Source organism: Lathamus discolor, chromosome 1 (genome assembly GCF_037157495.1).
Source record: "Lathamus discolor isolate bLatDis1 chromosome 1, bLatDis1.hap1, whole genome shotgun sequence".
NCBI classification, from domain to species: Eukaryota; Metazoa; Chordata; class Aves; order Psittaciformes; family Psittacidae; genus Lathamus; species Lathamus discolor.
In genome coordinates, this window is record NC_088884.1 from 24,234,668 (window position 1) to 24,260,316 (window position 25,649).

The 25,649-nt window shown below is 39.0% G+C and overlaps 1 protein-coding gene across 2 annotated transcripts; it reads right to left on the reverse strand.

Moving 5' to 3' along the window:
• ZBED4 (zinc finger BED-type containing 4) lies at positions 1–25,638 on the reverse strand. 2 transcript variants are annotated; one of them, XM_065665348.1, is made up of 3 exons: positions 25,409–25,638; positions 19,538–19,615; positions 1–5,296 (listed from the first exon to the last, which is right to left on the reverse strand). In XM_065665348.1, exon 3 carries the CDS (start codon positions 4,861–4,863, stop codon positions 1,375–1,377), a length of 3,489 nt encoding a protein of 1,162 aa, XP_065521420.1. In that variant the 5' UTR covers positions 4,864–5,296; positions 19,538–19,615; positions 25,409–25,638; the 3' UTR covers positions 1–1,374. The 2 variants fall into 2 exon arrangements, with proteins under 2 accessions (XP_065521420.1, XP_065521422.1); XM_065665350.1 differs by lacking the exon at positions 19,538–19,615.
• Between the last annotated feature and the right edge of the window lie 11 nt (positions 25,639–25,649).

The window sequence follows — 25,649 nt, forward strand, 5'->3', positions numbered from 1 at the left end:
AAAATTGCAAATAAAATGTTTAATTTCAGAAACCGAGTTCACCATTTATAAATACACTAAAACATAGTAAATGCAAAATTAGATTAGGCATAGGTACAGTATTTTAACAAAGCTACAACTTTTCTAAAAGGTCATAGGCAAATGATGACTTGTTTCCCAAAACATACTGAATGAAAACTGAAATGAGAAGATTAATTTTTCTAGAGTTAAATCATGGAGAACGGTCCTTTCAAATTAAAATGCTGGCTATTTTTTTTTTCCATCTTGAACTCTGTATCCCATTTGCCTGATGGACACCAACAGTTAAGAATCAACCCTACTACATAAAATTCTAAGCAGTGCACCATATCCATAAGGCTATTACTGAAAATCAGAAGATCCTTTATTTCTGTACTAGGAGCTTTAGGACAGGCTGTTCTACACAACTGAAATTACATCAGGAATAAGGGCTCAATTTTTACAATAGGGAACCTTATAATTTCGATGCACTAAAGATTAGAAAAGGCTTTAGAATGACACTAGAGTCTTCATGGTAAGTTTCTTGCCTTTTTTTCTTTGTACATGGCATTAAATAACAAGCATTAATTCACAAACTCTGATAAGACTTCCAAAGGACTTTTATAAATACCCAGAGTATTTCTGTAGTTCAGTTAAAATGTAAAACCTGAACAGGAGAACCCAGAATGGGAAGTTTTACTACTGATTCCTGTAAAACTGGCATTCCATATAAGCTCAAATTTAAGATTTATTTTCAGATATTAAGTCAATAGTCTCCTGTAAACACATCTTCCTTAACAGATCTTCTTAATCCTTTAAGTACTTTAGGGCTTGCAGTTAGAAACACCACATGATAAAAAGACAGCTTGAACCCCATCTTTCTTGTACAGCTTTCTTCTGACAACTACAAAAGCTGTTTCTTTGCAATTAAAGCAATGTTCAACTAAAATACAGTACCTGGTTTATGTTTTTTACATAATAATTGAATAAAAAACTACAGAATAGAACTGTGTACATCTTTTTTTTTTTCCTTTTCTGTTTTTTTTTTTGCCATTCTATTAAAACAAATGACTGAGTTTTTTTAAAGTTCATTTACAATTATGGATTAAAACCTACATAATTTTGTATAATTTGACAAGACGGGCTATCTCTAGTGTGAATTTTTAAAAAACATATATACAATACCTGGCCTGAAGTACTATGAATAAGGCACATGTAGACATATCGAAAGCTGAAAAAAACGGAACTAAAATTTGGAATTACAGTCACTGATTAGATGTCATACATGGCCCCATTGGAGCAATTTAAAAATCCGAGTTATAGATAGTTAATATCCAGTGAGCAACAAGATTTAGTCTAGCAGTTTGTTCATTAGTTTCAATACTGGAAGTATATTAAAGGAAGATTCACTTTCAAAAAGATAAGCTTTTCAAAGTGTTCAATCATTAACCTTGACTGACTAAAGCTGTTGCTTTCATTGGATGTACTGAACAATCTCTCTGAAGGAACAATGCTTGGTGGACAACCCAAGAACCTGACAGCCAATTTTGACAGTACTGGCCAAGATGACTTCTTAAAGTTCCAGTAAGTTAGAGGATCACAGTTATGCTCAAGCACTTCTTCCTCCAAGTAAGAAAGCACCATTTCCTCTGGTAACTTTGCTCTTTCTTTCGGGTCTTTTGCTTTCTTCATGTCACCCATGAGTGACCAAAGATTATCTTCCCCGTATGAATTTGTCGATGGTGAACCTGAATCACATCCATTGGAAACAGGTTTATCATCATCTGAGGTAGAACTCATTATTTCCAGCTCCCTGATTAAGTCCTGTTTATATTGTTCAGCCTCCTCTTCTGTGAATAAGGATGTTTTATACCGGGGATCCAGAAGTGTAGCAAAAATATACCTTGGATCATGAAGTGTGGAGGACAACCTACTCACCATAGCTTCTTTCAAGGATTTTAGCATAGTATCTATGCCCATTGTTTCCTCAAATAGCATTTCTATTTTCCTGTTAAGTATATGAATCATTGGAATCACTTGGCTTAGAGTAGACATGTGTGTACTCATCTCCCTGCTTGCAGCTTCAAAAGGTTTGAGAGCATGACACACTGACTGCATGACTTCCCACTGATCACAACTTATCAGCTCCCGAAAGCTGCACTCTATTGACATTTCATCAATTGCTCTTTTCTGTTCGATAAGACGTTCAAGCATATGAAATGATGTATTCCACTTAGACGGGACATCTTGTATTAGCTGATGCTGAGGCAACTCATACTCTTTTTGCAACTCAGCTAACTTCTCCTTTGCTTTTGCTGACCGATGGACACGTTCACAGATCTTTCTTGCAATACTAAGCAAATTCTGAACCATTCTCTGGCTTTTAATAGCCTCATTTACAATTACATTAACAGTGTGACTAAAACATTGTACACTTGAATGATCACCTTCATTTAAAGTTTTCTCTATGCTCTGATTATCAGTGACAGTAATTCCAATCTGCAGGCCAATGGAAGTAATCCATGTTTCCCACCAGTACTCTAACTGCTTTTGAATACTGATTCCATTGTAATCGCAATCGATCTGTGATACGTTTAATAGGGCTGAACAATGGTAATCCTCACACTGTGGTCGAAACGAAGACTCAAATGTTACCCAGTGAGCTGTCAGAGTCAGATATTCTCGTGTTTGGTTGCTCATCCATATTCCAGATGTAAAATGAATCACTCCACTTTCAGCTTCTTTAAGATGAGAAATAATTATTTGTTTTACATTATCATACATATCTGGAATTGCTGTCCTAGAAAAGTAAGATGGAGAAGGTAAAGAATACTGAGGTTGCAAATATTCAAGCAGCCTGTTAAAGCCAATGTTGTCTACAAAAGAATATGGCTGAAGGTCAAGTGCAATCATTTCAGCTACAAGACTGGTGATTTTTTTGGCAACTGGGTGAGAGTCACAAAACTTGTCATTGGTTTCATCAAAATTTGAAGACCCTAATAATTCAGTGCTCAGTGGCATGTGATTATCCGTCGATGAGGACAATACTGTCTCTGAGACATCAGTTTTCAAAACATTGTTATGAAACCGCTGCAAGTGTCTTAGAAGGCAACTCGTGCCTAGATTTGTTGGCTTCTTCCCCCTACTTATTGTACGTCCACAGTGCATGCATACTACTTTTGTTGAATCTGCAGAACAAATTGAAAAGTGATTCCACAGTTTTGAGGTCTTCTTACTGTTAACAGGAAATATAATTTGATTATCATGTGTAACCATTGTAGGCAAGTCAGTCAACTTTGAGGATGAACATTCTGCAGAAGCCAAAGTGGCATAAGGAGAATTTGCCAAGCTCACATCAAGAAAGCTCTTTTGGTTTCTAATTACATCGGGATGGCGTCTATATAGATGTCTCATCAAGCAGCTTGTGCCCACATCTCCCTTCTTACCACGACTGATCATGCAACTGCAGTATCTACATACTGCTTTTAGACTGTCTGCAGGCGATAGTGAAAAGTGGTGCCAAACTTCTGATTTAAGCCTTTTCATAATCCTTTTATTTTGTTGAAATACAGCAGTAGGTTCAAATATTAGTGGACCTAGTCCCTCACACTGTTTCTCAGGAGAGGAAACAAAGGAGACTTCACCTATATCATCGGATGATGACAGCATTGAGTCTTCCACTAGGGCATCTCCAGAAGAGAGGGTAGTATGGATCTCCTCAGAGATTCTGTCTGGAGAAGAGGAAACAGAAGTTGATTCTTTCATTAGTTTTCCGGGAGAAGATGACATAGAATTCAGATCACTATCTGAGGGCAGTAAGGAAGGCAACAGAGTTGGAGGTGCAGTGTAGAGAGGTGGTATGCTGGTACCACCCCCATTCTCTTGCAGGACAATGGAACGATGGGCTCTCCACATGTGTCTTATTAAACAACTCGTTCCCAGGTCTTTTCCATTTTTTCCTCTACTGAACTCATTCATGCAGTGGATGCAAACAGCTTTAGAATTATCTAGAGGTGACAAATAGAAGTGTTTCCAGACAGCAGATCTCCGCCTGGAACCTGATGTGCTCTTTGGAATTACAACAGCTTTTTCTGCTACATTCTCTACAGTGTCATCATACTGGTTGTTGGGTAGTTGTGGAGACGACCCAACCATAACTTCTTCTTTGCTGCACTTCTCAGAAACGGAAAGATCTGGTATTTCCTCAGCAGAAACAATAGAAACAGATTCCTCAATTATTCGATCTGGAGATGGTATTTTAGAAGCCATTTTCTTGACCAGTTTTATGGGGGATAATATAGAACTCAGATCTCCAACATCTGCAGGCTGAGGTGCCAGTAACAATGTAGATGAAGAAAAGGAGGAGATACCTGGCATACTTCCATTCTCCTGAATTAGTACAGTGGGATGGGCTCTCCTCACATGCCTCATGAGACAGCTTGTACTCAGGTCCTTTTCATTCTTACCCCTGCTAAATTCTTTCATACAGTACATACATATTGCTTTAGTGCTATCTCTAGGAGATATAAAAAAATGGTTCCAAGCAGGTGATTTTTTTCTGGAGTTTATGTTTCTGCTAGAAAGGAGGCTTTGTGTCACAGCTTCCATTGCTACATCATACAGCGTACTACTATACTGAGAAAAAAGAGATCCGTAGTCATCTTCATTTTCTGTAGATAAATATTTGCCAGGGTTGTTGGTTATGAAGTTCTTTTCTTTGTCCTCCTGTTCATCACTGCTGTCCACATGTTTGAAATCATCTTGTTCTGTCTTTATATCCATTCTTTCTAAAGTACAGTTAATGCCGTCTTCTTCTTGCTCTACTTTTAAAGTATTGATTTTACCCAATACAAAATTACCATCCATTCTGGGGAAACCTGCTTTACTCTTGTCTGTGAATGACAAATTCTTCTTGCCAAGTCTTCATTTAGCAATAAATACGTATAACTTAAAAGATTATTTAAAATTTGATTTAAATGATGTATCTTGTATACTGAATGCAAAACACAAATGTGTGTATGCGTTAAAATCTCTGGCTTGTAAATTCTGTATCTGTGTTGCGCGTAAGCAAATATGATCAGACATAAAACAGCATTTTAAAATTATAGACTTAATTAATGGAATCCTTTTTTTCCCCAGGATCAGGACATTTCAGATCATAGATTAATGTTCTTAAAGACAGCTACTGTTAGATGCCTCATGTTGTAGACATAATCCTAAAAAATGAACGTTCTATTTTCTTGTTGAAGGAAGCCATTCTGTTCATCTTGATTGAGCAACTGCAATTCTTTTGCACCATCTAGAAAAAAAAGTATCAGAAGACAAAGTTGATTAACACACGTTAAATAACTACAGTAAAGCTGAACTAAAACCACGCACTAAATATTCTGTAGGGTGTTTTTATATATATATATATATAAATAAAAAATCCAATGTACTACTGAAACGATGAAAACCCCCACTTTTACTCAATACATTTATTGTGGGCAAATACATGTCTACACCCACAGCTCTGGTTCAGCTTTCACAAAATCTAGAGTCCGAGAATCACTTTTGTATTTGCTTGGACATAAATATGCCTCATCCTACATCCCAATTCAACATATATATACACATACAGAAATGTGTACTATATAGGTATCTATCTATCTACAGATGTATATGAAGACAAGCAGGCATTTAATCATGTTACCACAGAAATACATACTAAAACCCAGATGTTAAATTATACTCCTGTACACTTAAAACTACAGCATCTTACAAGAAACCTATGTAAGGGTGTCCAGTGTTGTCACACTAATCTCTCTTCCTCTGACCATAGTCTCACATGGTTATATTCATGCCATATTATTCCCAGGCAACACCATGCTATAGAAGAAAAAGCTACTTTTGGAGTTTGAAGATTAAGCCCTGAAATACTTAATCTAGGCTGACTGGGCTATGCATATGCCATATATGCACTGAGGTCTTCCAAAAGCACATTACTTGAAGTAAAGATACATACAGTTGCGTATGCTGGTGCATAGTGCAGCACTGCTAGCTCAAGCTCCTCACCTACCCAAGGGTTATGCTAGGAAGTCCATTTATGCTGAGATAGCTCATTTCCCTCATGGGTAAAGATTTCTGCCATAAACAATTTCAGTACAAAGAGTAAGTTTTTTAACTATGGTTGCATATACATCACAGGCAACAACAGGCTCAAAACCAGACACCTCCTCCCCAGAAGACGCTGTCTACACTTGTCAGCCACTTTTTTTACTATAGTTCTATCAGAATTCTAAATTTTGCCAAACCCCTTCTGACTTATTCTCGTGTCATTCATGTAGTTATTGGTACCTTCATTCAAGATAACAAACATGTTTTGACCACACAGGTGAGGCTACACTGTGCACTCCAATTTGTGCACACTGGCTTTTATGGCTTTCTCTCTAGCTGAAGACAAAACATAAAGTTGAAACAGTTTTTTTAAGAACTTATCACACAATTTTCATGCTACTCAAAAGACAAGAAAAATTTCAGCAGGCAAAAGGTTAAATTAGCTAGACGACACACACACAAAAGTCTAAGTTGTACGCACACAGCCATTTCCCCTGTTTCAAGATCAATGCCATATTACCACTGAAACCTATTTTAATTGATATTTCTCTGAGGTCTCTTTGCAAAGGCGACCAGAAATACTTATTTCCTGTGGATTTCAGGTTTCTGGAAAGCCTATCATGGCAATAACTTTCTTTTCCAGTGCAGGGGAAGGAGGTGCAACCAGCTTACTGCAACTATTTTAAGTCAGAAGTTGGTAAGAGGAGGGTAGTAACTCTGGTTCTCTTTCTGTGAAAGTTTTAGTATTTGTGCTCTGCCTTTCTTCCTCTTAGGAAAAAAAAAAAAATACGGCATTTTCAGACACCAAAAGACAAGAGGTTTGAGCATAAGAACATCAGTTGTAATTAAGGGAGAGGCTTGAAGAAAATTAAAAGAAATTTAACCACTACGCTGTACTTTCCACTGGTTTGTGAAATCACATCTAAGAACTCTAGCAGCAGAGTGATCACAACTTAGTGATCACACATGTACTGAAATGGAAGTGTGTGCCTCTGGGACAAGCAAGAAAGTGTAAGATAATCAACATTTTCAATAGATTTTTTTTCATGTTTATTTTGATCTAATCTGTGATTTTGAAGCTTGTACTGCAAACAGGAAAAGCAAGAACATATAATAAGCTGTTGTGATTTAGGATCACAGAATAGAAAGACTCACAAGCGACTCTATTCAGAGCTTACAGTACCTAAATTATGGATGTAAGTGCCTAGTTACAGTAAGCACATTACAGATTCCTAGCTAGATTCACACAAAATATACGCATGCATCCACTCGCATCAGGTTCGGATAAAGTTGTGCACAATTTTTTTTTCCTCAAAACAGGTAATCACGTATCTAGCCTGCAATTTCTGTAATTTCTTCTATGCAAAAACAGTTCTAGGCTTTTAACTAAAATCCATGGAGATGCTTCACTTGTCCCAGTCCTGATAAGCAGTTACTGCTTAACACAGCTAAGCATAAGGCAGCTGCAATGGGAAGATTTGGAAACCTGATAAATGAGACCAGTTGCAAACCTAACAACACTTAAGTAGATTGACATTCATCAACAGGACACATTGACAATGGTTAAATTCCTAATCATTATCAGCCATTATCAGTACACATTCAAACAGTTATGCCCTAATCATCTTTTCCTAGATTAGCATTGAGTACACAATAACATTGAGCTGATGCCACCAGTTAAATACTGATGGCTATGGTCCTTGATGGTCTTGGTTGCTGAAGCTGAGGTGTAAAGGTGAGGCAGCTGTTTGGACTCTGATGCAGGAAACTCAGCGGTAGACTTTTTTCTTCCCTGCTTCTCCTTGATGCTGTTCTGTGGTTTCAATGCTCATTATCTCCTCCACTGAAAAAGGGTGTGGGAAGCAACCTCATCTGCTCCTGACATTATCTACCTTCTTTTTTTAAAGACCATGAACTGTTCTTGTTCCACCAGAAATCTTTCCTGCTTTTCTGCATCCTTTGTTTTGCTTGCAGATTTTACTACTTTAATTGATTCATATATTTCTCTATCCCCTATTTGTGCAATTAAAAATAGTCTAGAATTGCAGCTATGTCTTATTTCTATACCTGTTCTTAGCTGTGAGATAAAATTCTTCCATGCTGTTAGGAGGGTTATGCTATTAGCAGTGTTACAAAGTGCTTATGGCATCATAGAAATCACAGAATCACAGAATCCCAAGGGTTGGAAGGGACCTCAAAAGATCATCTAGTCCAACCCCCCTGCAAGAGCAGGGTAACCTACAGTACATCACACAGGAACTTGTCCAGGCGGGCCTTGAGTATCTCCAGTGTAGGAGACTCCACAACCCCCCTGGGCAACCTGTTCCAGTGCTCTGCCACTCTTGCAGTAAAGAAGTTCTTCCTGATGTTACCGTGGAACTTCCTATGCTCCAGTTTACACCCATTGCCCCTTGTCCTATCACTGGATACCACTGTAAAAAGCCTAGCTCCATCATCCTGACACCCACCCTTTACATATTTGTAAACATTGATGAGATTGATCATAAATACTTTGGATTAGAAGGGACCTTAAAGCTCATCTAGTTGAAACCCCTGCAATAAGCAGGGACATCAACTGGATCAGGTTGCTCAGAACCACATCCAGCCTGGCCTGAACGTCTCCAGGGATGGCACATCCACCACCTCTCTGGGCAGCCTGTTCCAGTATTTCATCACCTTCATTGTAAAGAATTTTTTGTCACACCCAGCCCAAATTTCCCCTCTTTTAGTTTAAAACCATTACCCCTCATCCTATTGCAACAGGCCTTGTTAAAAGCCTCTCATCATTTTTCTCACAGGACCCTTTTAAGTCCTGAAAGGCTGTAATCAGGTCTCCCCAGCGTCTTCTCTCCAGGCTGAACAACCCCAGCTCTCTTAGCCTTCCCTCACAGGAGAGGCATTCCACCCCTCTGATCATCAAGAATATATCCTGTGGACAGTTACACTACTTCATGTGTAACTCACGACTGAGTTTAAGACAAGGAAACATTAATTATATCTTGTCCACTTTATGGCTGTAACAGGTCTCTTGGCTACACAGTGCCTATTTTTCTGGGCATTGTTGCTGCCTTCTAGTAATGCAGAATAACTGAGATTCTCAGAGAAGACTTCTGAAGGCTGATAGATCACTCCCTGGGAAATCCCCAAAGTTGGATGCCCCTTACAAGATTTTGCAGATGGTTTTCCCATGTACTGTGTCCTGTCATCCCCCCCCACCTCCAAACTTCTAACCATGATCTCTATTGCTTTGAGTGTTGTTACTGCATCATACCGTAAAATTAAGTCAAACTCCCTCCCTTCAAACACCTTTGAGAGTTCAAAACAGATCTTTTTTTAGAATACAGTCCCTGAAGCGCTCAGGGCTTGAAAAATAGATGTGTTTTTCATCACCCTCTCCCACACCAACTCTATGTAAGACAATCTGTTTAAAACAAACACAACAAAAAACCAGAACACTCCATCCTATTTTAAAATTTTACAGTAATCAAGAACAAAGCATGGATTTGGTTATGACCACCTTTACATAACTTACCCTGGGACACAAGCTACTCGAAGATAAAGACTAATGCTACACCAACAGGCTATTCAATGAGATGGGAAGTGCCTTCAAAAGTACAAAAGGATACAGGCAGTCAGCTCAAAACTTAAGTTACTTATGCCTTTGGAATCTCCTCAGGAACAGACAAGCAGTGAAACAAAGAGAATGAAGAGTCACCTTGCAATAAAAATATTCAAAGAAAATAAATAGAACTAGAGAACAATTATCTACCTAAATGTACTACTCTATTAGCTCCCAAGTGGCTTTAGACAGACAGCGATTTGCTCTGGTAAGTAAGCCTGCAGAAACATTTTATAGGATTTTCCATTCAAAATGGGATTACTGAAAGTGTATGGTGGTTGACAAGAGATATCAGGAGAATGTCACTGACTCAAAGAGTGCCACAGCTGACTGCCGCGACCAGGAGAAATCACTGCTGAAGGAAGGGGGTAAAATAAAGAGAAAACACTGGTGTCTTGGCATGGCAGAGACAGACGTAAAACCAGAGAAGTATGAAAAGTATGCAAGAACACTGAGCCACAAAGAGATTATTTGTTTGTAAAGCAGATAGTGGCTGGTAAACTTTAAACAATTTTAGGTTGAATAGTCAGGCAATAATAATAATGAACTTGTTATACTAGAGAATCTTAGGGCCAGTAATGGTCTAGAAAAAGTAGTTTAAACCACCAAAAGAAAAAAGACCCCAACAACTTTATTATATGCATATAGTGTAAATACAAACACACCTGCAAAATGCAAGAGTACTTGTTTCAAGAAGGATGCAAAATGTGGAGACAAACTGAAAGCAAAACTATTTTTTACCTTGTAAAAGAAAAAAAATCAAGAGTAGTTATAGATTCTGAACGCAGGAGGTACATAAAAGCACATTAAAAGCAATTTGCACAAGCAGATGTCAGTTATAAACAGTGTTATGTTTTTTATTTTTTGAAATGTACAGGCATCATTAAAACCATCAACGAAAAAGAAAAATCCCTAAAAACAAGAAGCACAAGGAATAAGGTGGAGACATTCTAAGAAATTATTATTAGTTTCTACTTCAATGGCAGGTACTGTGCTGAGGAATATTTGCTTAAAAAAACCCAACCCAACAGCCTAGATAAACTTCACTTCTTTTCGGAGTTATAAATCCGTCTTAGAAGGCAAACTAAGAACAGTCACACATTTCTCTCTATAGAGATTTCCTATAACAAAGTGTCAGTTCACCCATAAAAAAAAGCACACATATTTGCAAGATACTGAGCATTAAAATGTGGTATTAGAAGAGTCTGCACATTTATCATGTTAGTCACACTCTGAAACGAGGTGGGTCCTATGCTTGAGTCTCACTGAAGCTCACAGGACTCTGCACAGATGTGTAAGCATGACCTAGATGCATGTAGAGGACCAACAGGAGAGAGGAGGAAGGTAAAGCCACCTTTACTATTCCATTACTTTTTCAGTCACCTAGAAGACAGAGTTTACATTAACCACTAACTGCTGTGGTTTTACAAAGGTGTTCTCTCCAACTTGAAAAATACCCTCTCATGTACACACACAAATGATCCATCTGGACAAAAAAGCAAAACAAAAACAAAACCCCAAAAAAGTAAAGTGTGGAAGCAGCACCAACAATAATGTACACTGTTCCTCGATGACAGGAATAGTCTTCACCCTAACCGAATACTGGAAGAGAATGATGTAACAATTAGGACAAGTAATATTAGACATTTTTATTAATTTTATATTAAAGAGTTGAAGCTTATAGAGATATGTGTACTTCACAGAAACTATGCAAAAGCACATACACAGGGGAAAAAAAAAGACAAACTATTACTTTTATAAGTACTCTCTTTTACTGCAGAAAAAAGTCTTGATGTTAGAAATAAAGTATTTTTATTTAAAATTTCAATTATTTAGTATGCTTTTCCCCCTAACTTCTAGCTTAAAAAAGGAACATACAGAAGTAACAGAAATACAACATTTTTTAATGCTGGCTGAGAAATATTATCTACGTCAGCTCTTCTGTCACAAGCTCCTGGTCTTGCAGAAGTCTAAATTTCTCCGTCCACGACCCCCTCCCAATTAGGAGAGTTATAATATTTTATCTTTCATAAGGAAGGAAGGAAAACGTCCTTTGGAAAGTGATGGGACAAAGGTACATGCTCAGAGGCTTGGGAGACAAAGCAGGAAGAATGAGAGCCCCCCAAGAAAGGTATGTGAGCTCCCCGGTGAGCTCACACAACCTGCCAGGACATGACACAGAGACCTCCGATTTATCCAAGTACAAAGATCATTCATGCCTCTTCATGTTGCTGAAAACCTGTGCGTGGTGTGAGCTGGGGCCTAAATCAGCCATTCCAGACAGAAAAATCAAGGTGTGGAGAGATGAGTATTATAGCCATAACTACCATCACTCTGGCTACTCAACCCTAATTGCAAATGCAGGAATTTAGCTAAAGTAGAGGCTGAAAAGTTAAAAACACTACCAGCTAAATGTAAATATTTCCCCCTTTCTTGCCTCCTGTTCCTCAAAACATCAAATAATTTTACTGTGAACACAGGCTATCTAAAACAGACCTGCTAGTGCCAAATTACATTTCCTTGGTTTAGGGGTCTCTGGATTTTTATGTCTTCTAGGTTCACCACCACCACTAACTTAACAATGATGCAGGAAGATAACAATCAACAGCACAGCTCAGAAGAGGCAGGTTTAGACTACTGTTAAAGGGACAGTGTCCATTTAAAATCTAACCAGCACATAGAAAACACCTAACACTGCAGAAACTCAAAACTCCTCAAGGTCAAACTTGGCCTCTTAAAAGCCGGGCTATTTTGTATATCTGTTTTCTCCTCTTGCTACTGTAAACATTAAAAGGGTCTCTGTTTATTGGTCATTTTCAGATAATCCCTGAAACCTCAGGAAAGATTCAAGAACTGGAAGCCTTGGCTTTGTGCAAATACCTCTATCTCAAACACTAAATCATCTGCATCACAGTGTATGGAAGAAGGCATGTGCACAAAACTACACTGGCTCTTAAACTGATATGTAAAAGGAGTGAAAATAATTTGTAACAATGGCAAAACTGCTGAGAAACAGCATGATTTATGGATTAGCATCATTAAAAAATACTTTAAAATACACACAAAGTAGAAATGAAGCAAGATTTCATTTTAAAAATTCACGGTTTGGGGTTTCAGGAGAGGTTTTGTTTGCTTTTTAAAGAGGATCTGGTTCTTAATTCAAGCTTTTACACCAGTATAATCCTGAACCATAAAACTTCCTTAAAAGATTGAGATAATGCTTTTTAAATACATATCATATTTATTATTTTTGAAATCTGCTATAAATAAAGACATTTTGCTACCATGTGGATTATTCACATCTGGCTGACATTTAGTTCTGCCATCCATATTTAGTGTCCAACCAGATTTGCTAAACATGCCCAGTGCACAAACATTTCATCAGACCCCAATGATACAGGCTGATTGCTCAGCATGTTTAAGAATAAAGCAGATATCTATTATAGAGTAAAACAGGTGTCTGATACAGAGTAGGGAGTAAAAACTCAAGCTTATTTCTGGAGAAATCAGTCTTCACAATTTATTTGACAATTTATTAAGCACATATCTATTTGAAACATCATCCTTCACCACCTAGGCTTAAGCAGCACTGTTATACACTATAAAGTCCACAGCAAAGAAATCCCCATTCCACACAAACAGCATTCATCCTAAAAGGAGAATAAAAATGCAAAGCTAAAACAACAACAGAAAGATCACCTCAGCCAAAACAATGTCACTCATCATTTCTGTCCCAGCTCTTTTCAAGAAATCACTCATAAAAAGTAGATCTGTCACAATAAATAAATTTAGTCAACATTTGACTAGGTTCCAAATTGCCCCTTAAGTGTTGAAGCTTCTTCTCATTATCAGGTAGGACTGCTGAAGCAACACTTGCAGGATATGTATCTGTTCACACTTAATAAAAGTCAGATCTGTCATTAGTTAAAATGCTGATGTTTTAAGCAACAATTTAATTAAAACTTTGAACAGGATCTTCCATACATCTTACACACCAATTCAATGTTGCTCCAAGAGAAAGCAACAGGAAATAATACTCTTAATTTTGCTATTTTTATAATTTAAAATTTTTTGACAAACAAATATTATATGCTAATATGATGGGGTAGTTCTTAATGTTAAAGTTACAAGAGATAAGGTGGTTTTCTTAAGAAAAAAATTTAGACTTTTATAAACAGCTAAAGCATGTATTGTTTGGCTTATAGCATTTTTAGTGCAGGACATCAAAGCTGCTTATAGCATCTCATGCTGTACAATTTGGGGTGAGGAGAGATGAATGAAGGTTGCAGTAACAGCAGGTAGGTAAAAAGCAGAAAGTTAAAACAAGAACAGAGTAGGGAAGATGCATCAGTATTATCATGGAAGAGGAAACAACACAAAAAAAATACAGTATCAACGTGTATGTTTCAAAAGAATGAAACACAAAACATTTACTCCTGCTTTCAGAAAAGCATCAGGAAATTGAAAGCAAAGCTCTTCTGACACTTCTTTTCTCAAGTGATCAAATCCTCTCCCCAGCCCACTACTCTTCCAGTTTACAGCTGAGTAATGTAAATGGGACAGGATTAAAGACAGGAAGATTTTTCCCTTGATGAGTCCACCTTCTTAGCTTGTGATATACTAGACAACATGGGCTTTTGTCAATTTGGTTTTGTTTGCTTTTTATTTTAAATGTCTGTATTTAAACTCAGTACGAGTGGAAACTTAAGGACTTTAAGGACCATTTTAAACAGTTAAAAATTAGACACCTATAAAGGAGAAAGCTGAGGGTTACAAAGCTGAATAGGTAGTATGATGAAGAATGAAAATGCAGGTAGGAGAGGCACGTCATGTCTTGCATACAGTAAGTCATGCTGGAACTCTTAATGAAAACACCAACGTAAGCATAAAGTGAACAAAATCACACAAAATGTAAAGAGGGTCCTTTACAGAATGGAGTACTATGCTGACCTGTTTCAGCTATAATTTCTCTAAAATAAAGAAAAAAAGCAAAATTGAACGATACCTGTTGAGCTGCCAAGACTATCATATATTAGTATCTATTTTGTTACTAATCAGATCAAGTCTGAAGAGGTCTATTTTAAAAGCCCTTCATAAATACCCATTAATCAAATTCTGTGTTCATATTGATGCCAGTTAGTTGCACGTCCTCAGTTTCACTTGTGCTATGGAGAGGTTTCCCATGATTTACATGTATCATATTCATATACATGTGAAATGACATAGTACTATGCTTATGTATACTATAATGCTTGTGCACATAAAAGTAGGTTAGAAAGAAAATGGAGTTCATAGCCCCTGAAAAGACAAAAAAACATTTTCAAGAGGATAAACAGTAGTTTATCTGCTTCAAAGTGACTTTTACAGTGAAGCTTAATTATTCTTTTGTCACAAATACTGAAGTCAGAAGATACATTCAACTGCAAATGATTCTCCAAATAAATCAGTTTCTTCTCTGTACCAGGTATTCTTTCTTCCTCATTTGAAGAAGTAGGGCTAGATTTTATTGAAGCAAGGAAAAGACCATCTTTTTACCACGTATATTAAATATAACAGAAAATAATATTCACAATACCATCCAAAATTATTTTTACAGACTTTAGAAATACTCCGGTTTATCTTGACAACAAGCACAAGAACTACAACAAAACCAACCAGGTAGCTAGGTAACTTTAAAGCCAAGCTTCCATATCATGCACAGAGTAATAATCGATCATGCCCATGGTAGAAGTGAACTTCTTATGCCCCCTTCTAGTATTTTTTTGTCACTTGGTATTTTCAAAGTTAATTGTATGTTCATCTGACATTTTCACCCAATATCTCAGTCTATAAAACAATGACCTCAACTCTGTCCCTCCAACAGGGTAAAGGGAGAAGTGAGTGTATGTATCTCCCCATTCACTTGTCAAGAAGCCTGTCCCTAGCCTCCATGACAAGGGGTCTTCTCCCAACCTCTTTTAGAGACACACTCTCTTTGCCTTCAAGGCAAGTTGAGACTCAGAAGCAAAGACCCAGCTGACACAGGAAAGCTGACATTGTTTCCACTAGCAGGCCACTGAACATTAGGCGGAGGTACAAAGAGATACTCCTGTCCCTAACAAACAAATAGCTAGGTCACCTTCCCACAAAGAAATGGCGTAAAAGAGAACCATCCTGCTGCCATAGACACAGATTTTAATTTGAGCAAATCAGGTTTTGCTCAAGGAGATAACTAAAAATACACCAAGAATTTTAATTAAGAGTAAAGCTTTTTGTAGTACCTATTCTAACCAGCGCAATTCATGAGATTTAATTCATGTAACGTAACACGTAACTTAAATACATTTTACAGAATAAGGTTACACAGGCATTTTATTCAGAGCAGGACCCACAATATTTTTAGTACAAGGTAAAGAAAAGGATAGCCCTTCCTGTTTCCATTTGCTTGATTTCTATTATTTTACAGAAGCCAAAATATTTATTTTAATTAACCTAATACTTTGTCAAGTATAAAAAAAGGGAAATAAATAAAAATATTTAGAGAAAAAAGAAGGATCAGGAATCTCCCTGTTCTTTATAAGCATTGCTGTATTTCCTCTCACAAATAGATTATGGCCTCCCCACAGCACAGTATGCCACAGAGGACATATCAACATCACTAGGAAATGAACAGAACAACTCCATTCCTCCCATTTCCCAATGTCAAAAGCAAAGATGCTGCCACCAGCATGATCTGCACACTGGCTCTCTGAAAGGTGACCCACTCTTCCTACTGTTTCAGCAGCTACTAATTCAAGTCACAAGTGAAAACCTCTCATGTAATGGGTACTACCTGCTGTCTTCTGGCAGTTCCCCCTCTCCCTCCCGTCTGTAGATACGCTCCCAGTTATTAGCATATCACATTCCCACCTTTAATGCAAAAGAAAGAAGGTGAACCACACAGTAAAAATAGAAAATATGATATGGCTGCCATTATCTATGCCATTTTAGCAAGGATTTGTGGTCCCAAATCCTAAATAAGGAAAGCTCACACGAGCTGGGAGCCAGTAGTTGGGTGGGAGTTATAAACAGAAAGCAGTTTCCACACTACTCTTTCCTTTTCCACCTCCTCATGGCATATCTAACACTACCAGATCCCTTTAATCAGGAACTAGATTTTCTTCAACCATCTAAACTGCACATAAAAGCTACTGCACACCATATGCACATTAATTCTTACAGTGGATGCTAAAGGATGTAGGTCTGTATATTTCTTACCTACCAAAACTTAAAATTTTAGCAGAGAAGATAATAGAATCTGGACAGCAGAATATTCCCATCTTTGTTCTCAGCCTCATTCTTATGTTAGGTACCCATTCTTACGTTACCCATTCTCAGAAGAGTGCCTTCTTAATCACAAATGAAGAAAGCACTACGGACAGAAGGAATGTTTGCAAAATGACAGTTCTCTGAACCGCAGTACTCAGACTCCAGGAGTTAGTATGCAGTAATGGAGACATTCAAGGACAGGTTGGATGTGGTTCTGAGCAACCTGATTTGGGGGAATATGTCCCTGCTCATCACAGGGGGTTGGACTAGATGAGCTTTGGAAGTCCCTTCTAATCTGAACAATTCTATGATTCTGTAACTTTTACAGTGCATGACGCAATCTGTATGCGAATGCATCACATATTGTATATATTGATACACTGAAACACAGAGGAAAAACAAAGTCAGCCTTTAACTACCACGCCATGAAGGGAAAATGCACCAGCAAGAAACAGTATCAGATCACTTAAAAGGTTATGTATTTTATATATTCCTCATATTTCATATTTCCCAAAAGAAAGACGTAAAAGTGACAGTGTTCTATGAAACCTTAACAAAATAGTCAACAACAACAAAAAAAAAAAGATACAAGGAATTAGAAATATGTTCTATGAATGCATTTTCTAGGCTGGCTAAAATAATCTAAGTTCCATTCCAGACTGCTTAAGACCTGAATTTCAATGAAGCACATGAATATGATAAAAAAAAGGTGATAAAATGTATACACTTTTCTGTTGCAGTTCATATTGGCATTTAATGTCTTTAACACTAACCACTTACAGATTTTATTATCTATCAGAGCAACTGAACTTGCAGTTAATAGTTATTTCACCTGGGACTACAATTCAAGAAATAGTTTTTGAAGCTACTAAGACCAGATACTCATTCTCAGTAGACAGATAGTACTGAAGTGGGTATTTTGATTGAAAGCTTTTAACCTTGAAAGTCACATTAGAAAGGCACTATAAAATGCTACGGTGCTCGATGTCATGCAATGAAATGGTGCAAAGCACAGTGACCCCAAGATAAGTATGCTAGAATTCAGCATTAAATACATGAAGATGAGCTTTTGGATACTGAAGCAAAAGCAACATTATCCCTTTTATCAGATTTCTTTACAGTGGTCTAGAAGTGACTCAAAAGACTGCTGCAAATGACAATTACTCTTTCCTGCTCTTTGGCTATGCTACATACTTGGAAAGAATGAGTTTATTTTTGCTTAGACTCTGATGAAGAACAATCCACAAGCAGATTTGGTATGTAATAAAATCCCCCACACCTTCTGTATGTGTCACCTAGGAAAACTTAACTTCAAGAAATGAATCTGAATTGTATTTTTATTCTTTTCCTATGGAGGCCAGTTTTATAAGGAAAGGCTTAAGAGAGCTGGGGTTGTTCAGCCTGGAGAAGAGAAGGCTTCAGGCAGACTTTATTGTGGCCTTTCAGTACTTAAAAGAGGCTTATAAGAAAGATGAGGGAAAACTTTTTAGTATGGCCTATTGTGATAAGACAAGGGGTAATGGTTTTGAACTAAAAGAGGGGAGATACAGGCTGGATGTCAGGAGAAAATTCTTTACAATGTTGGTGCTGAAACACTGGAAAAAGTTGCCCAGAGAGGTGGTGGATGTGCCATCCCTGGAGACATTCAAGGCCAGGCTGGATGTGGTTCTGAGCAACCTGGTCTAGTTGAAGATGTCCCTGCTCATTGCAGGGGCGGCTGGACTAGATTAGCTTTGAAGGTTCCTTACAACCCAAACTATTCTACAATTCTATCACCCAACCAAGACTTCCTAGCTCAATATTTTATTTATCTTAAACATTTTGTCCATCTGTTGCCAATATGCATGTTAAGCAATAACCTAGACATCTCAAAAATGAACTGTTTCAGGGAGGGCAGAAAAAATAAACAGAAACTTCTGAAACACTATACAAACACAACATTTATTATAAATCTACATGTAAATGCTGATCTGCATATGAACAATTTTTTTCTATTGCACCTGAGTCGGGAATCTCAGGCTTCCAAAATATCTACACTCAACAGCTCACACGGAATACATGAAAAATAAAAATAAAAATATCTGGTTTAGACAAAACCCTAGAAGAAAATATTAAAATTTGCTTCATCAGTGACATGTAAATCTGAGTAAGATGAGTGTAATCTGAGTATAGGATGAACATAGCATGTAAACTACTTCCCCCTTTTTAAGGGGTAAACTGCAGGGTAAGGAGAGATACATGCCAGCTGTTGGCACGGAGTAAGAAGTACCCCATAAATCATAAACTAGTTACCATTACAGTAACACTGTAAAGATATCCAAGCTTCCAAACTTAATTTTTAAGTCTCAGGCACTCACAATAACCTCCTCCTAAATTATTAAGCTCCCTTAAACTCAACACATACGCATACAATTATTCATTACCTTTATCTACTGGCTTATTCTAAATTAATAACAACAGTCCAAGATCCAAAACAAACAAGCTGCCCACTAGTTTATTGAGAAAAACAAAGCAAAACCCCAAACAAAAAAAACTTACACATCTGATCCACTGCATGCAGGCGGCTTCATTTGAAGTTAAATACTTGCTACTCAAATTTAGTGATGATGATTGTATCTAAGGAAAAGAAGAAAGTAATTCCTTTTAATACATTTTTTAGTCTTGTTAACTGTCATAGTGGCAAGTCATGGGATGTCTCAAGTTTCTCTTTAGGTGATAGCTCCAGCAGTTGCACTTGCATGATTAGTTCTCACCTTCTTCAAAATCCCGAACCCTCATAATTGAAATATTCAAGAAAAAATGGACATGTAAAATCCTAGAACTCCAGAGAAAAAAATTCTGAATAAAGCCCCCCACCCCGAAATGAGTACTATAAGGATTCCAAAGTAAAATTTTTGTACTTGTCTTGACACTGCTCCATTTTTTTTAAGCTTAGGGATGACCACCTCTCATGATGAATTAAACCAAGCCTATACTACATACAAGATCTCAAAGGCACTTGCAGACACCTTTCAATGCACCACAGGATTCGTCTGGCAGCTTGTTACACCTCTTTATTAGCTCAGCGTACTGCTTACACACTGCACCTACCACATGTATTAATCAACACGCAACAGTATTGGATCAACACACGATTATCATTCTCCACGTATAAGAAAGGAATGATTGCAAGTGGAGCATATTAGGTCAGATAAACTGACTTAGCAACAAAACAGACCAAAACAGTCTATCACAGGACATATTTTTGGAGTTTCGCATTTTCGGCCCCACTGACCATTACACAGATACTAGTGTCATTGTGCAGAGGTACCGGCTGTCTCACTGCCCCAGTATACTAAAAAAAAAAAACAACCAACCAGAAAATCTTTTTGCCATCTTAGAAAATCTGGAAAGTGAACTTTGACTCCAAATCTGAATGCAGAAAACACTGGACTCTGCAGTGCTTTGTGGTCAGGATGCTGCTTTGGCCTCTTTTCTAAACTTCATGTAGCTCGAGCATCAACAGAGATTAAATCAGCAAAGCATTCTCCCCACCAAGTCAGTGCTTATTTCTCTTACTCGGATTGCAAGATGGTGGCTGATATAAGATGCAGACGCACATATACATGCTTTTTTAACTTGAGAAAGAGAGCACCTCTCAGAGGGTGGAAAGTCCTGACTACTGCCTTACCACGCATTATGGAATGAATTATATGTTTCTTCTACTTACATTTCACTTAAAAATACTTCCATACTCCGTCTTAAGCAAGTGAAAACATCTCCAGAGCTGTGCAACTGGCTGCTTTGACTGTTAAGATGAGATATTTCAGCCATCCCTTCTACACCGAACGTTTAAATAATGTATACAAAAAGGAAGGTGTCAGCAAAGGAGACAGAGACCCACCCGATACAGGGTTCTCAGCAGGAGCAGTTAGGGAGGAACTCTCCTGAGATCTGGATTCAGCTCCTCGGGCAAAGCATTGAAGTGAACCTGGCTCTCCCACATTCCTTACAAGTGCCAGAGCCACCAGACTACAGGCAAGATAGAGTACAAATAATGAATTTATCCTCCCCAAAGCCTTTAAAAAAACAACCTCAAAACCCCAGAACCCTGCCATTCCCATTTTACCATTCTTTCATTTGTTAAAGTTGACTATAAAATAGTTTCAAGCTGGGCTAAACTTTTCATTCAATTCAAATTAATGTTTGTATTTTCTTGACTGTTTTAGTGAGAAGAATAACAAAGAAGAAGTTATTTTAGCTGGATCTGGGATAATTTTCTTTAGAGGGAAATACCGATTCAAAAAATACCATACGAAATTACAGCAACAGGTAAACAGCATAATTACCGAAATGCTACTTAAATGAATGTATTTGGGGCAAAACAAACAAACTCTTTGATCACTGTCACATGAGAGAAATATATTATTAATCTTAAATTCCTTTTTCCATACATTTTGTAAAGAATTGCAAGAGAGTATTGCTAAAATATGTCACAGCTGTTAAACCAAGCCTATTTTCAGGCATAATTTTCAAGCTATTGACTTCTGAACTCTAGAACTGCCTTTTCTATTAAACATACAGAGAATCTGAGCAGTCAGTGAAAAAAATTACTCTAACACACCAAGGGAAAATAAATCTGTATGACCCTCGTGAATCTAAACCAGCACACTCAAAAAGAAAGAGAAAAATAAAACCCAACAAGCTCTCAGTCAGCTATAACAATGCACTAGTAACCCTATAACCCTAACAAACCCTAGGGATTGTCCAACCCTACATGTCATTACCAAGCAAAGGGGGAAGGGAAAGAGGCAAGAAAGGGAAGGGAGGCAAGTGTGCAGTAATAACTAAACAGAGCACACAGGTTGCAAGTTTAAATAAAGATTATGGTAGTATCGTAATATTTCTTACGTCAATATCCATGGAAAACCAGTCTTACACAGGTTATGGGAAAGACGGATACTTCACCTTCCAGTATGTTGATCAGTGTAAGAAAATTAACAATTTGTTCTATCACACTTGAATGAAAATAAGAGCCTTAAAATATTTCGCTGTTGCTTTCACAGACCATCATATTATGCTCTGTCTCACAAAAAAAAAAAAAAAAGGAATGCCCCACCCCCACCAAAAAAAAAAAAAAAAAAAAAAGAAACCCCACAACAATCCTACATGGTAAAACTATGTATCACACTAACTCAGGACAAAAGTTCCTCCACCATGGGGAGAAAACAGTAAAAGCTTTAGCCTTTTTTACTTTTAGTATGTGCTTTTAAGCCCTAAATTTCACATGAAAACTATCTTTACGCCACAGAAACTACTCGTTTGTTTTCATATTTGGTTGAAATCAAACAATCTTGTAACTGTGAATGGACAGGTATTGATGATGCCACTAGCAAATGTAAAACAAACAGCTGAAGTACAGAAAACAATGCACATCTGCCACATGCAAGAGAACAGCTTTCTGTGCAACCTATTTTGAAAGTGTACACTTGAACAGATAACACTATGTAAATGACATTAATTTATGTCTATACTACTAAAATACATAGATTTCCTCTCTTAATAAAAAAAAAAAGGCACCAGTCATGCTGATGAGTGATGATCTACATTGTGCAAAATCTCCAACTAAACTTTCTGTAATACTGCTTTCTATCTCAATGTAAACTAATATACATTTATCATCACAACTAACGACAGAGAGACAATTATTTTAACTGTAGATTACAGCAGCAACCCCACAGCATAATACGCTCATTTTGAAGATGAGAACTCCTACAAATTGAAAATGAGCATTCAAAAGACAGAATTTACAAAATTCTCTCATACAGAGTCTTCACTGCGAATGGCAGTAAAATACAGCAAGGTGTTGGGAGACAAATCTGCATTCTTTAGCTCAAACTTTCTCAGAGCCACAAAAAAAATCTCTAAGAAATTATTGTATTTACAGTTCTAAAAATCAGAAGAGAACAAATTCCAAGAAAAAGGGGAGAAGTAGAAGATATAATAAGCTCAAAAGCCACACAAACCAGTAGCTATCTCCTATGACTTAAAGAGTTTTCCAGGACTTCCATCTGTAATAGCTAGTTCTTACATATCATTGACAGAAGGTAACTCTACTTCATGTGTATAGACAATTTTTAACAAACGTGACATTCAATTGCCCTCCTGTGTTCCAAAGGATCTGTTATAAGCCTTAGTGATGTCTTATGTGTACAGAAGCAGATGCCCTGTGCAATAATCATCCAAGACCCTGTGACACAAGCTGTTTTGCAAAAACACTTCTTGCTCAGGACGTTTGCAGTCTAGGTTTAAAATGAGCCAGGACAGGTGGAAGCATCAACCAGAGGGAGAGGCCATAGCAGACAAGGTAACAAGAAGAAAATAAGCATTACTCTAAACGCACCACCTGTCTAGGCTTCCACTATTATATACTTTGCCTTTTACATTATCATTAAGGATGCTGTACTGTCACAGTTTTACTGTATATAGAGTAACACTATAAGAGTTACAGTTATTCAAAAGTACAAATGTTTAGAAAACTTCTCCGAGATGCTCAGTTCGGCTCTTTCATTTTACTTATCCTCAGTCAATATTCTTACACTCTGGAGAACTTGTACAGAATAAATTTCTAAATATCTGTTCAAGTTGGAAGGTACTAGCAACACAAGTACAAAAACAGAGACATCCAACCAAATAAAAGCTTTCTGCACATTCCCTGTTGGCCTTACACCTAGCAGACAGCAAATTACAAGTGCCCACAAAATAATTTCTGCTGCTTTTGATATACAGTGAAGAAATGCAAGATTTTTTTTTTCCTCCACCCATCTCTACACTAAATAATAACCAGGAGGCCCGTACCCAGCACTTGCACAAATACAGGCTTTCCAGCTACAACATATCTTTGGGATACTTGATAGGTCTTCCACACTTCACTACCCCCAGTATGTACTCCAAGAACATCCTTCCAGGGGTGCACATCCATGCCTAAAGTGAAACGCTGCATTAGTTAAGATAACCTTTGGAAGAAAATAACTGCACTCATCCTCTTGAAAAGTAGAGGGCATGCACATATGTAGTGGGGCATACAGACAACACTGAGAGGTATGCTTATATTATGGGGGCTTGAAAGACCTTCTCCACTTGATATTTACAGGCATAGTGTGACAGCTTACACTGAGTTAGTGAAATCTCTCAAAGATATCCCCCAGAAACAAGACATGGCTGCTGCTAACACATAAGCACTAGGGAGAAAGATTAGGGGAAGAGGACTTCTTTCTACACTGCAAAGACAAACATTTCTAGACTTAGTGGTGTAAGTGGAGTCACCACTAATGCAAAAGAAGCCTTTCACCTTTCAAAGCATTAATACATGCTTTTATACATAGTAGACCGTATGTGCAGCAGACAACTTTAACTGTATTGGACACTCTGAAATCCAACATTATAACACAGCCAGCCTCTATCATCAGCAGCTGTCTCAGTGGGGATCTAGAAGTTACAGAAGACATTTTTAAGCAAAATACTGAATCCCAAGCAGGAACCAAGAGAAGCAATCCACAAATGTCAAACTCCGCAGTTTTTCCACAAGCAACTTTACTGAGCACCTCAGCCCAAGAGGGCCGGGGCTAGCACTTCACCCCACGCAATAACGGATGCAGTGTTAGCCGCCTGCTCCTCTCCTGTCCCGCGTTTTCGGGAGGAAACGCTTTTTAGACTTCCCTTGGCTTTTCAGCACCGGTGCTCGACTAGCCAGCCTGTGCCCAGGGAACCCTCCCGCCCGCCGCTCGCCAGGCACCTCGGCCCGCACCGTGTCCGCTGCGCGGAGTCTTGGCAGCCCGCTGCGTGGGGCGGCGGGCCCTCCCCGCTCCCCGGGGCTGTCCGGGCCACCTCCGATCGGGACAGCAGTGGCCACATGGTTACTGCTCCCGCCAGGTGGGAGCGGGCACGGAGCCCGGCGGGTAAACGCCGGCCCGGCCCGCGCCGCGTACAATGCCGGGCGGGCTCGGGGCGCGGCCGGTGGCTCCGCGGCCACCCCTGCCGGGCGGGGGACAGCAGAGCCTACCGGGCGCTCCGGACCAGCGCCGAGCCCCTAGGGACAGGCGACCCCCGCCCGTGGGGCCGCCCGAGTCCCCTCCCGGGGCCTCGCAGACAATGGAGCCAGCACCGCGGGCCTAGTCCCCGGCTTCCTGCACCGCCCCACCGCCACACGCCCCCTCCCCGGCCTGGCGGCGCTGTCCCGCGGGCGCTCCCGGGCGGGACGGGACACCGCCGGGCCCAGGGCACGGGGCCACGGCCGCGTAGGCACCGGCGCCAGCGCCGCTGAGGCAGAGCCCAACAGCGGCTGGTGAGAAGCGGGCGGCGGGGATCGGAGGAGAGCGAGCCAGACCGCCCTGCCCGGCCCCTTACCGGTGCCGGAACGATACCACTCACCTCCCCGGGCGGCCGCAGCAAGGGAGGCCAGAGATCACCGCCGCCCGGCCGGGCCCGAAGGAGTTAAAAGGAAAGGCCGAGCAAGACCGTCCCATTCATTAGCTGGGCGCTTTGTCTGCGGCCGCCGCCGTCGCCGCGGCGCTGAGCAGGCTGCCCCGGCTCCGTCCAACGCGCGGCGTCCCGCGCAGGCGCCAGGCGCGGGGGGCGGCGCTAATGAGCGGCCGCACGCACGACGCACAAT

Coding starts and splice junctions, on each gene's coding strand:
- ZBED4 (XM_065665350.1), bottom strand. CDS start 4,863: ATGGATGGTAATTTTGTATTGGGTAAAATCAATACTTTAAAAGTAGAG.